Source organism: Hyaloscypha bicolor (assembly GCF_002865645.1).
Source record: "Hyaloscypha bicolor E unplaced genomic scaffold K444scaffold_24, whole genome shotgun sequence".
Lineage (NCBI taxonomy): Eukaryota > Fungi > Ascomycota > Leotiomycetes > Helotiales > Hyaloscyphaceae > Hyaloscypha > Hyaloscypha bicolor.
The window spans coordinates 117,446-129,859 of NW_020194526.1; the positions used below are offsets into that span (position 1 = coordinate 117,446).

The 12,414-nt window shown below is 45.3% G+C and overlaps 3 protein-coding genes across 3 annotated transcripts; 1 reads left to right on the forward strand and 2 right to left on the reverse strand.

Moving 5' to 3' along the window:
• Positions 1-602: 602 nt before the first annotated feature.
• K444DRAFT_520940 (guanine nucleotide-binding protein alpha-3 subunit) lies at positions 603-1,705 on the reverse strand (the record flags this gene model as incomplete). The annotated part of the gene is made up of 2 exons (XM_024874084.1): positions 603-1,203; positions 1,254-1,705. 2 exons carry the CDS (start codon positions 1,703-1,705, stop codon positions 603-605), a joined length of 1,053 nt encoding a protein of 350 aa, XP_024741355.1.
• Positions 1,706-3,876: 2,171 nt separating this feature from the next.
• K444DRAFT_555003 (uncharacterized protein) lies at positions 3,877-7,667 on the forward strand. The gene is made up of 7 exons (XM_024876681.1): positions 3,877-4,586; positions 4,647-4,878; positions 4,934-4,993; positions 5,055-5,351; positions 5,408-5,596; positions 5,660-5,874; positions 5,942-7,667. Exons 1-7 carry the CDS (start codon positions 4,228-4,230, stop codon positions 7,482-7,484), a joined length of 2,895 nt encoding a protein of 964 aa, XP_024741356.1. The 5' UTR covers positions 3,877-4,227; the 3' UTR covers positions 7,485-7,667.
• Positions 7,668-9,653: 1,986 nt separating this feature from the next.
• On the reverse strand, positions 9,654-11,594 carry K444DRAFT_520986 (tat pathway signal sequence domain-containing protein; the record flags this gene model as incomplete). Its single annotated transcript, XM_024874089.1, has 1 exon — positions 9,654-11,594. One exon carries the CDS (start codon positions 11,592-11,594, stop codon positions 9,654-9,656), a length of 1,941 nt encoding a protein of 646 aa, XP_024741357.1.
• Between the last annotated feature and the right edge of the window lie 820 nt (positions 11,595-12,414).

Sequence of the window (12,414 nt, forward strand, 5' to 3'; positions counted from 1 at the left end):
ACGCCGGCTAGCTAGGTGAAACCAGTCATGTGATAGCTATCTCCCTTTGGCCCCTAGCCAGCGCTATTATAATTACTAAGGAATAAAATACCCCTTATATAATAGAATAAACTAATTATATATAAAAAGCTAAATAAAATAAGTTCTTATAAGATCGGATACATGGTTTGGTTATATAATAGGCTATAATAAATAATCTTATTATAGAGTTTAAAGGAGGGAATGAATTTCATGGATAATACTTTTGTTTTGGTGTAATTTACTATGGTGGGGGGGGGAGGTCACTTTGGTGGGGTAAATTCGCTTGCGGAACCAGTAAAAAATGGACGGATTTTTTCGCCCGTCGCCTTCGTATGGAGTGAACAATGATCTTGTTAATATTTGTAATTGCTATCCCAGACGTTACCAGGGGACGATGGGATTGACCCATACGACCGAACAGCTCTATAAGGGCCACGATGATGCGAGACTTGCCAGTGCCCCCTTCACTGCTAATGAATTGGCACAGCTGAGGAGTAAAGACAATACTCATTAAGGGGAAGCTATCGCGAGAACTGCTGTGACAACTATATATAGGTGCAGGGCATAACCCTAACGACTAGCTAGGCTATAAACCCCCTTTTTTCTAGATCTCTTTTAATAAATACCTCTTCAATAGAGTTAAAGACCAGCCGAATGTTGAACTTATCTGTGGTTTCAATAAGGTGTGGATATATGGTAAGGTTAGCTCGATTAAGTTTGGTGAAGCGCCACAGAATGAACTCTTCCGCCTTGTTGACGTCGCTACCTCCACTGTAGTCGGGGAAGTAGTTTGCAAGGGGAGCCATTCGTAGCTTCCGCCTGAAGCTGTCCAACTTGTTTAGGAGCAAGAAAACCGACGATCTCATAAACCATCGGGAGTTGACAATTGAGTCGAATAGGACTATGGATTCCATCATCTTATTTCGATACGGTTTTTCCAAGGAAACCTCATCGTACTCATCCATGTCCACGACAAAGAGAATGACGGGTACGTTCTCGAATGCGTGGATCCACTTTTTCATTTCGCTTCTTTGGCCGTTGACATCAACCATCTTTATGGAGAGGCTACCCATTCGGAATCGAGTTTCAGATATACCACTTGTCTTTATCCCCGCCCGTAGTAAATCCGTTTCATTCGGGAGATAGTCTGCAGACGAAATTCGGCGTATTCCTTCGAAAAAACTATAACTGGTAAGTAGCATTTTTAAAGCAGGGAAAAAGACGCCACGAACTATATTGCTGAGTCCATGAGGTAGAACTCAGCCTGCCGTTCCATGAGTGACCCAATGCATGCATCAGACCAGATAGCGCTCAGTGCATCACCAAATTCTTGGCCCAGTGGCAGTTCGGGATCGGGATCGAGTGTGTACTCAGCGATGAAGTCAACGTATTTCCGATTGGCCGGAATTGCTGGAACGATGCCGAATTGTTTCATGGCGCCGACTACAACCTTTGCGCTGTGGACGACATTCCTCAAAATGGCAACTCGGTAGTCTAATAGCTCCGCAACCGAGAAATCTGTCTGGTATAATATTTTCATTTGCGTCATTAGTTCAGACTTGGACTCGGATCCAAGCAACAAAACAGTGCAGTCCCTCCTCCACAACCGTCTCGCGTCCTCTTCAAGGGTGCGATCAATGGCGCGAGATCGCATTTTGGCCTCAGGCGAGCTTGGATACACCATGTAGGGTGGTCTCAGCTCTGGTAATGTGACGTTTGGTTTTGCTGGCGTTGATATGGAGACCTTTCTTGGCTCAGATTTTGAATGGGTCGGAGCAATCATCCCGTTCTGAGTGGCATGGTTGAGGTACTGGTGTTGAACTTGCCTGTACCATACCAACCCCGGAGTGTCGGCAATCGACGGGGGTAGGCGATGGTCGAGCATTCTGTTGACAGTCTCGACAGCCTCGACAATGTGTTGCGTATTTCCGGACGTCTTTAGCGTCGACTCACACTGCATCGAGAGGTTGCAAGCCAACTCTTCGAGATACTCCGTTTGAAGTTGGGCTGGAACTCTGTTCAATAGAGGGAGGCCGACCAATAATGGGCTATTTCGCTCAAACGCCTTTGCTTCTTGACGAAGCCTCCGACGGCTTTTCACTAGACACAGTACGCTGATCATGCGAACAGTGTCAGAGGCTTGACGGTTTTCTACCACATCTTGAAGCAAGGGCAATGCCTCGCGATACTTGCCTCGCCCTATGAGTGAATCAGCCAAGGCAAGCAGAAGATAGAACTGGTCCGGTCGATCCAAGAGCTCCGGAGATGATTGCCTCGCATCTAGGGCTGTTCTAGCCCATTTCTCGGCCTGACTCTCATCCCGAAGCATGTTGTAACAATTCGCCATCTCAGCCACAACGATGCTATATTGCATCGAAGTAATGCCATAGTGTGATTGGACGGCCTTCAAGGCTTTATCCAGGATCTTCACCGCGTCATCATAACGCCGCGATCGTGCGAGCAGGAGTCCGCTCAAAGCTATCGTGTCAACGGTGTTGGATACGGGCTTCCCAATGGAACTCAGAGGGGGGATGATTCCCAGGCCGTTGGCTGCAAGGTATTCTATCGTAGAAACTGATTCTTGCGATAGTGGACGCCAACGCGAGGCCTCTTTCGCAATGGCACTAGTGAGAATCTTTGAGCTTTCTACAACCTGTTCGTTCTCAGTTGATGATAATATACTCAGCGCTGATCCAATAGTCGCGTTGTTTCTTTCGCCAAGTGGATCTGGGAGTTTTGATAAGAAGCTGGACTGTAACGTTGACTGGCTCGAGTGTGCGACAATATCCATTATTTCGACAAGCATGTTGCAATAGACCTTGCAATCATGGGAGATGTCTGTCCCAGCGATGGCCAAAAGTCGTTTTGGAAGAGACGCGGGAAGAGAAAGGCGATCGTATCCAAGAAAGCCAAAAGTTTGATAAAGCAAATCAAAGAGGGAAAACAGGACTGCAATTTTCCTGAGGACTTGGGGTTAGACTAGGAAGAACTGCTCTAAGCTGACTTGATGAACAGCTTACCTCTCATGATCTCGAGGCATGAACAAGTCCTCCAGCTGTGAGTCCGGCAAAGATGCGAGTAGCGGCAAAACTGACGCTACCGCAACGTTCAGAAGTCGAGACGTCATTTCCTCCCCTACGATCTCAGTGTTTTGAGAAGGGAATGCATGGATGAGGACCGAGACCCAATCCTGGATCATGGTTGGGTCGTCCTCAGCCTGAGGCTTCTCAAGTAGACGGAGAGTGGAATCGGAAGTGATGTCTCGTTCAAGATACCAGATGCCCCGGTCTAGCGTACGGCGAACAAGGTCTCCTAGTACGGTCGCGCTGTGGCTGTGGAAAAAAGCTTCATTGGCATCATAGGTATTAATGAGCCATTCGGGAACCGACCCTTCACGGGGGCTTCTTAGGATAACCTCCCCGGTTGGTGACCAAACGGATTTCGGACGACAAGCTCGCACAAAGAGGTCGACTGGGAACTTGTCACACGGAAAATACAGAAGAAAACGGTAAAACATCTGGATGTTTCCGTCCATCTGATCGGTGGCCATGGGTGCCGGCTACTAGTAGGACTGGAGCGCATTTGTTGTTTGATGTTATCGTGAGGTCTCTTCACTCAGCCCAAGAAGTTAAGTGATGCAGGAGAAAGACCCAAGCCTGCATGTGGTGACCAAAAATGCCTCCTTACTGCTCATTTCAGTGGCCAGTTCGAACAGGGATCAGTCCATTGCAGCGAAAAGCCTGCTGTGCGACCTGAGAGGCTGACTCACAGCCCGCTTTTGCCCCATCACTGGACAGGAGAATAATAAGCGTGGCGCTCTCCAGCACTGGATGATCGGCCCAAGTCCTGTCGACACGGCAACAAACTTCAAAAAAACCAAATAATACTGCGAACTCCTCATATTTGTTGTCTGGATCCTAGGACGACTCGGTCAGTCGAGTCGCCACAGGGCATCACGGAAAACCCACACAGTGAACGGCCCTTGCGAACTGCCACCAGAATTTCCTGGCCAGGAAAAGATTGTGATGCCATGCATCGCATATCACATCGTTTTGCCAATCAAGCCGTGGCAGCCTTTTTGCGCACTGGCTCAGCCACTCAGGCGCCCATTGATCGAGCAAGCACGAAAATACGGCAGGCCCCAGCGGCTGCTCCAGACTCCTGAACTCCAAAAGATCGACAAACGACTTAGCTACTAGTGAAACCATGCCCGTTAGCAGCAGAAAGGCTCTCAAGGTTACTGGAATTCCTGAGGAAACAACGGAGATTGATTACCATGAATTCGTGGAATGCTTGTGCCAACAGACCGCGAACAATCACGAGTCATCCACAGCGGCTGGCGACAGAGGCGACAACGCTCCCTTCATCGTCTCTAGGAAGGGCAGTTGGACGCTTGCCCGTCAACATGAGCACCTAGTCGGCACCGTATCATTCCCGTCGCACAGCGACAAGATGAAGGCCCTCAAGCGGCTCGGAAAGAGGAAAGCGTCCTTCTGGAGAGACTGGAACATCGAACACGTGTTTAGAGGAGTAACCGTTCTTTATGAGAACGAGGCGAAAACGGAGTTCGTTACATCCCCTTGACCCGAAGAACTTTCTGAGGACAGAATCACTTACTGTCCCAGTATTTGCTTTGTCCACGGACTCGGGGGAAATGCTTTTGATACCTGGACAGTCTCAAATGGGGGTAGCATGTGGCCAAGAGATTTCTTGCCGTCGCCGAAGCACTTTCTCAACAGCCGGATCATGACCTTTGGTTATGATTCTGACTTGACAGATAGCACCACACTTGTGACGATGGAGAGCTGTGCACAGTCCTTGCTGAGAGGCGTCAATGAGGTGAGAAATTCGGACGAGGTGAGCGACCGCGCGGTTCTTTGGGGATAGAAGCTTGCTGATCGATGTTTACCAGGCAAGAAATCGCCCATTGCTGTTTGTGTGCCACTCTCTCGGCGGTCTCATCACAAGAAAGGTCGGGTTTACCTGACCAAAGAGTGTGCTGCAACCGATCAGAGGCTAACAAAACAGCACAGGCCATGGAACTATTACCCATCATGGCCAGCTACACCAACATCGAACTCGCCAAATGTGGGCTGTTATTCCTCGCTACGCCACATCTTGGATCTAAAAGAGCTGATTGGCCAAAGGCAATGCTCGCCGCAGCGGAGGCTATCGGGGGGGTCCGACGAGAGTGGGTGGACGTGCTGAAGTCATTCAACAACGATGCCCTTTGGGATCGGTTGAAGTACTTCAAACTGAAGCCTTGTCCGCCATTTCGGTGCTTCGCCGAGGGCGAGATGACTTCCATAAACCTCCTACAAAAGAAGCGCGTGAGTTGATAATTGGCATTGCCAAGACGTGAGCATCCGCTGATTCTGCTCCAAAGATTGTATCACAAAATTCAGCCTCTCTGACAGAGGAACCAGCCCCAATGCTCGAGGGTACTGACCATAGGACCATCGCCAAGTTTGATAGCGGAGCGACTGGCCCGTTTGTGTCGGTCAGTAAGGGCTTAAGCGATATATTGGAGGAAATTACTAACCGAAACGCGTCAAACCCGGCTCGTGGAAGTCCTGTATGAGCCTACATTCTTCCTAGGTTTATGTAATTTAATGATCGAATCTGACTGTCATCTCAGCTGTTCGGCCACCCACGTTTCCTTGCTCACGCGTATCCGAGAGAGGAAGGCAAGTATTGGTATGTGGGCAGCGGGTTCCCTGCAGCCCAGCAGCAACAACTCCAGCGTAGACCCTTCTTCGGACGGGGTGAAGAACTGGAGAAGTTCAAGTCAATAGCTGCTTCCTTGACTGGTCTTCCAAGATTGACTGCCATTAAAGGAATTGCAGGTATTGGGTATGCCGCCCCGTTCTCCCAGATGTATACTGCTGCGTTTCCTATCTGACATTACGTGATCAACCAGGAAAACTGAACTTCTGCTACAATTTATCATGTCAGAAAAGTCTAAGAGGAACGTGTTTTACCTGAAACCAGGTGTTTTCAAAACTGTCTCCGATGCCATTGTGGATATATCGACACAAATAGGTATCGATATTGTGCGTACGGCTGAGCATAGGGAAAGTTGGAGACGCGTCTCGCCTTCTGAACGCGCTGACGCCTTCTACACATGGATAGGTGATCCCTGCAACAAGGACTCGTTACTCATCATTGACGATCTTGAGGCATTTGGAGAGTCTGCTATGCAGACCATCCGTGAATGGCCGGTATGGCACATTGTCATTTCGACCAGAGATTCAGACTTGGGAGAAGATGATGAAGACATCCTCAAGTTCCGACTAGAGAGACTGGGCGACAACGACGTCATTTCAATACTTGAGAACCGACGCAATCTGCTGGGGCAGCAGGACGCCACGCTGTTTCGTCAGAGAGATCTCGAATCTCTTGCTCCCCTGGTGCATGGTCATCCAATGGCAGCTCGTGTCATCATCCGTTTCATCCTAAACCGCCTTGCAACCTTCGACAATCCCAGCAAGGAATTTTTGGAGATGTTTACTTGCAAAGATTTCGAGCGCAGGAAGGCTTTTCTCCAATTCAAAACTGACGGGTCATCGCTATGGGAGGCGTTTGATTCCTCCTTGGAGCGACTTCAGAATCACGACAAGGGCGGCCAAGCCTTGAAGCTGTTTCAATTGCTCCCATACTTGCAGTCGGACCACGACTGCATTGATGATTTTTTCAAGTTGCCAAAGCAGTGGCTGAAGAATTCTGCACAAGGGCTGCCAGACGTCTCGATTCTCGAGTCTGGCTATGACCTCATTTCAGAATGGCTATCAAAGTTACGGAGTATATCTGTTTACCTGCGCGCCAGCCCTCGATCTAAGAGTCTCGATATCCACCCTCTGATTCTGGATTATGCCTTGCTATGTATTAGTAATAGCGACAGAACCAGAATCGCAAAGCAAGTCTTCCAACTACACCGCCGGCTGGAGTTCGAGGGGGCCGATATGGAGTCAAAAATAAGGCCCCATGTTCTCCACTGCGTTAAGCTTTGTCAAAAGCTTGGCGTGTCCCTTGACAGTGTGGGATTGCCAAATGACGTCCTCCAATGGGTCAATAGTCAACGTGACAGCGAAAATCCGTTCTTAGATACAGCTAAGATTACCGCTTTCCCCGTACAAAATATCACTCAGGAATTCACAGCCCGCCTAGCGGAGACCAAAAGGGAGCTGAAAAAGAGTCCCGGGTCAATCAATCGGGTCGCTACCATTAACAAGATTGTGAGATGTATCGTTTGCTACAAGCAATTGAGGACGGCCTTCGAAGCGGGCGGTAATTTTCTTCTATCACTGGATCCGGAGTTTGGGGGGTCAGTTCAGGAATTTTGTAGCATTGTCAGGTCGACTAGTCCAATTTCCAAGCTCCCTAAGGAACTTGAGAAGTTTTCTGAGGTGTTAAGACCACCAACGATCACTGAGATAAAGGGCATCGTAGCGCCAGATATATGAAGTCCAACCTCAAAAGAAGAAGTAGATTTCATATTATGTGCAAGGTGCGATCTGTCGTTGTGTCAAAGGCACAACAACATAATCGAGGCCATTTGCAGCTCTGCCTTCTGCCTTGTCTTTGTTTGAGACTATGGGTTTGCTACAGCATCTTCAATTGCGAATAAAGAATTACGGTTGAACATGATAACAGAGTTTCAAGTTCCTATAATGAACGTTTGTGGGAGAGGAATCGACATGAGATCTCTCCTTCAATGACTCTGAGGCTCTGGAACTTACATCAAAGCAAATGAATTGCGGTTCATCATTGCCAATCACCTTCAGATCTAGTCACGATTGCTCTACTCAACTAGGACGCCTTATGTATTGGTTTGATGGCGCGTGCAAGGTGACTTCATGCCAATTCCCGCTCCCAAATGTACAAGAGAAATGGCATTTCAGGCTCCATTTGGAGAGAGTTGATACTAGAATTTCAAAATAAGTATGTTATAAACATACACTTTCTTGCACATGTACCTAGGAGAAAGCGCCTTGCATGAAAAGAGAACAATTTCTTATGTCCAGTTAGGATTTCGGGCGCATTGCACATTTGCGTCATGTGATCCCGTTCAGGGGCTCGCGTTGTGAGGGGTTAGCGTGGCCCTACTCGAGCTCCCGCTTAAATGCACGGCCCGCTTAAATGCACGCCTAACTAGAAAACTAAAATATTTAATTATAAAATAACCACAAATCATATTTATAGAAAGTAAGCTATTATAGAATTACTAGGTACTCTATTTTTGTATTTTATATTAATTTTATAATAATTTTATAATTCTATTAATAATATTTACACTTTTTTGAGAAATAAGTAATTTATTAAAAGAATTAATAACTTTTATAATAATTATAAATCTTATAAAATCTTTATATAATTATTTTTAACATAATTTATATTAAAATTTATAGCTTAAATAAAATCTTTAAATGCCTTTTAAAAGAAGAAATATAATTTTAAAGTTTCAAAATTTTCAAAATTTAAGATTTATTATTTATTTTTTAATATAATTTAGAATAATTAATTTTAAAGGAAATCTTTTAATTTAATTTCCTTACTATAATTATAAAAGGAGTTTAAGAACTTAAAAGTATTAAAAATACTTATTATATATATAATTTAAATTTTTTATTTAGGTTTTTATTAATAATTATATTTATTTAAATTCTTATATATTAATTAAAAATAAAATAAATATTAACTTTTAAATATAGTTCTTGCCTTATAAGAAACTTATATTATTAAATTTTTTTAATAAATACTTATTTAATTTATTTAATTTAAAAATTATTAAAAAAAACTATAATATTTTAATATATAAAAGATTGAAAATTAAATAAAAATATTTTTACGTTTTTTAAACGTTATATAAGTAATATAAGCTATTTTATTCAAGTTTAATTAATAGCCTTTATTTAAAACTATTATTATTAATAATTTTTTTATAATTTTTTAAAAATTACAAAAATTAATATTTTAATTACTTAATAATATGTAAAATATAAATGTTTTATAAATAATTATATATATTAATATATAAAACTAAAAAAAATTAAAGTTATATTTTTAGATATTTTATTCTTATATAAATTAATTTTTAAAAATATTTTTTCAAGAAAAAAATTATGTCTTTTATAAATCTTTAAAATAAAGTACTTATATTTACGATATTATGATTTTTAGGATTATATTATATCGCTCTTACTATTTTTATACATTATATTTCAAGAAGTAAGTTTTTTTATTAATTAATATAAAAGTTATAAAGGTATTAAAAGTATAAGTTTTCGCGATTTTCTATGCAATTCGGCCGTGCATTTAAGCGGGGCGTGCATTTAAGCGGGAGCTCGAGTAAGCGAAACGCTAGGCTTGAACGATTATTTAAGGAACCTTGCCAAACGTAGTTTCTTAGAAATCCAGTCCTCTGGACCCTACCTCTCCTCCAGGCCAATTCAATCAACCGGGTATCAGCGTATAGCAAGCGAGCCCCCTGAGACCACTTTGCATTTCAGGGACAAAGAAGGAATAGAAGGAATATGGAAATAACAGACTTGCTAAAATCTAACAATACAGAGGGTAAAACTATGAGCTTAATGCGGCTGCTCTTTCAGTAAATTCCGTCAGACGGAAGCACCTCAATTGAGCACTGCATTAGGAAGGTACAACGGCATCGAATCCTCCCACATACTATCCGTAAGAATCTTCTTATCAGACCCATCAGCATTCATAACAAAGATCTGGCCATACGGCTGGAAGGTATCATCATAAGTAGCAGCCTCGGTGCGGAATCCGTACATCCCGCTCGACCACAGAATCCTGCCATCCGCAGTCCAAACCGCATGAGCATCATTGGCCCCACTCGTGGTAAGCACCTTCAAGTCTGTGCCATCTGGGCGAATGGTACACACGTCGAAGTTGGTGGCGTTCATTTTGCGGGTAAAGACGATTTGAGTTCCGTCAGGCGAGAAGGATGGTAAGTTGTCACGCTCAGTGGTAAGGACCTGGACGCTCTTGTCGGTGAGGTTCATGACACGTAGACCAAATTCGGCGCCCCAAACACGGTAGACGAGAGACGTTCCATCGTGGGAGTAGCTAGGAAAGCCTGAGTTCACTGAGCCGTTGGTGAGCTGTTCGTAGTACGAGCCGTTTGCGGTGGCTTGGTAAATCCAAGCTGTGTACACCGCCCTCTCCTGGAACCACGATCCCAAGCCGAATGCGACCCATTGTCCGTCAGGAGACCAGGCAGGTTGGAATGCTCCGGCCAAGCCCTGAAGGACCAGCGAGGCGTTCACTTGGTTGGTGCTGAAAACATCAAACACGACCTTCAAGTTTGATCCATCGGGATTCATCGTCACGATTGAGGAGTTTCCGAGTTGCTTTTGAGTAAGAGCCAGTTTACCTTGCAACGAAAGATCTGGGAATACGTCGGTAAAGCGATAATCCCAATCAGCATCCCAACTGTAGAGCGGCTTCTCCATCGGGCGTGTCGCGGTTCCTACCTTCTCATAGACTACGGTCTTGCCGTCTGGTGACCAAGCTGGTGAGTGCATACTGCCTAGCACCGAGGTAAGACCAGAAGTGTAATTCAGACCAAGATCCCCAATGGGACCTTTCACGAGATACCCGATGGTATCATTCGTCACATATTGCGGGAACATTTTCAATCTCGAGTCAGAGGTTTCCTCGACACGGTCATGTCCGGTGGCAAAGTCAACGGAAACAATTTGCGAAGTCGTGATATTGAGATCCTCTGGCCTGTGTGCATTCCATGTATCCTCACGAGTCATCTCATAATAGACAACACGCTTGCCATCCGGCGACCAATTGGGAGAGCCAAGACAGTAGCCGGACTTTGTCGCAAGCTGCCGAAAGCCAGTTCCATCAGGACGAATCACATAGATAGACAGCTCCTGGGTATGCTCCCATCCAGTTCCATTGCCGTGGCCGGTCCAAGCTGTGTTGCGATCCGACGAGAAGACAATCCAGTTTCCGTCGGGTGACCATCTCGGATGGAAGTAACCATTCGGGCTCCAGGGGATGCCTTTGACAGTGGCAGTATTGGTTAGGCAGCGTTGACCGCCCATATCCAGATCCATCACCCAGATGTTGGTCGTGTAGTCATTCGCCGTTGATACATACGCAACCTTGGTCCCGTCAGGGGACATCACCGCGCCATCCTCAAATGATGACGTTGCCAGCAGCTTCTCCAGTCCTGAACCGTCCACACGAGAGCGGTAAATATCTGAATTGCCGTCCCCGCTTCGCTCACTGGTGAAAGTTATCCATTTCCCATCAGGGGAGAAAGATGCGTGGTATTCGTACACTGAGTTGTTCAACAACTGGCGTTCATTGCTACCATCAGCGTTGGACAGATAGAGCGTTGAAGTCGAGGGGCCGATTCTGTTCATCAGCATAACACCCTTCTTTCCTGGCGCAGGCAGACCTCGAGCTGAATGGGTACGTAGTAGTGGCGTCGTGGGAAAATCGCTTTCTAGCTCCAAAGCCTCTTCTTTTTGGATCATAGCAAAGGACCATCCTAATGTAATGCCCAAAAGGGCGAAGATAGACATACGCATTTTTCTTCCTGCCGTCTGTTCTCAGGTATGAACAAGAATGGAGGTTGGTAGAGTGAAGGATTAGAAAGCGAACATGCTGCTCTTTTTCTTTGCTTTCTCGGCTGACTTAGAGATATATGTAAAGCCGGTGAATAAAAGTGGGAACCACCCACCTACCCTTGAGCCGGTAGTTCAAACTTCGTCTAATAAATCTGCCAAGAGACTTTTACTCATCTTGCTTTGCTTCGAGACATACCAAGCAAAGGTATTTGCCAAGACTGCCCGACAAAGCGAGTAGTCCAGTTGAGGTGGAAGTTGTTTTATTCTTTTCAACTTTGCCCCACTCAAAAAAACCCCTAGTCCCCGCGGCGGGATTGAAGTTCAGACTGATTCTTGCACAAAATAAACTTAACGCGTAACCAGTGGGGCGCAAGGATGACTTGACATGGATCCTCAAAGCAGGATCGGGAGTTGATCCGCTCAGTTCGGGACCGAGAGACTTGAAACGCACCGAGAACTTGAAAAGGATGTGCCAACAGCTACATCACAATCCCAAATCTGCAAAAAGTCATCTGCATCGTTGATGATCCCTGCTCCTGAATGAGCCAAGGTTATAATTGTCTCGAACACTCTTATTTGCGTCATGGAGTCATTCTGCCCTAGTGCTATTGGGTTAATCCATTTCAATCAACGTAGCAGTTGCGCACACTTGGACTCGAAAAGCTGCACCGCCCAAGATGCAAAGCTGAAAACTTGAGTGACACGTATTTTGACAAAGCCACGATTCAATACTAGTGCGCAAGCCTCGTCATATTGCTCAGTCACGCTTAAGAATTGGCTG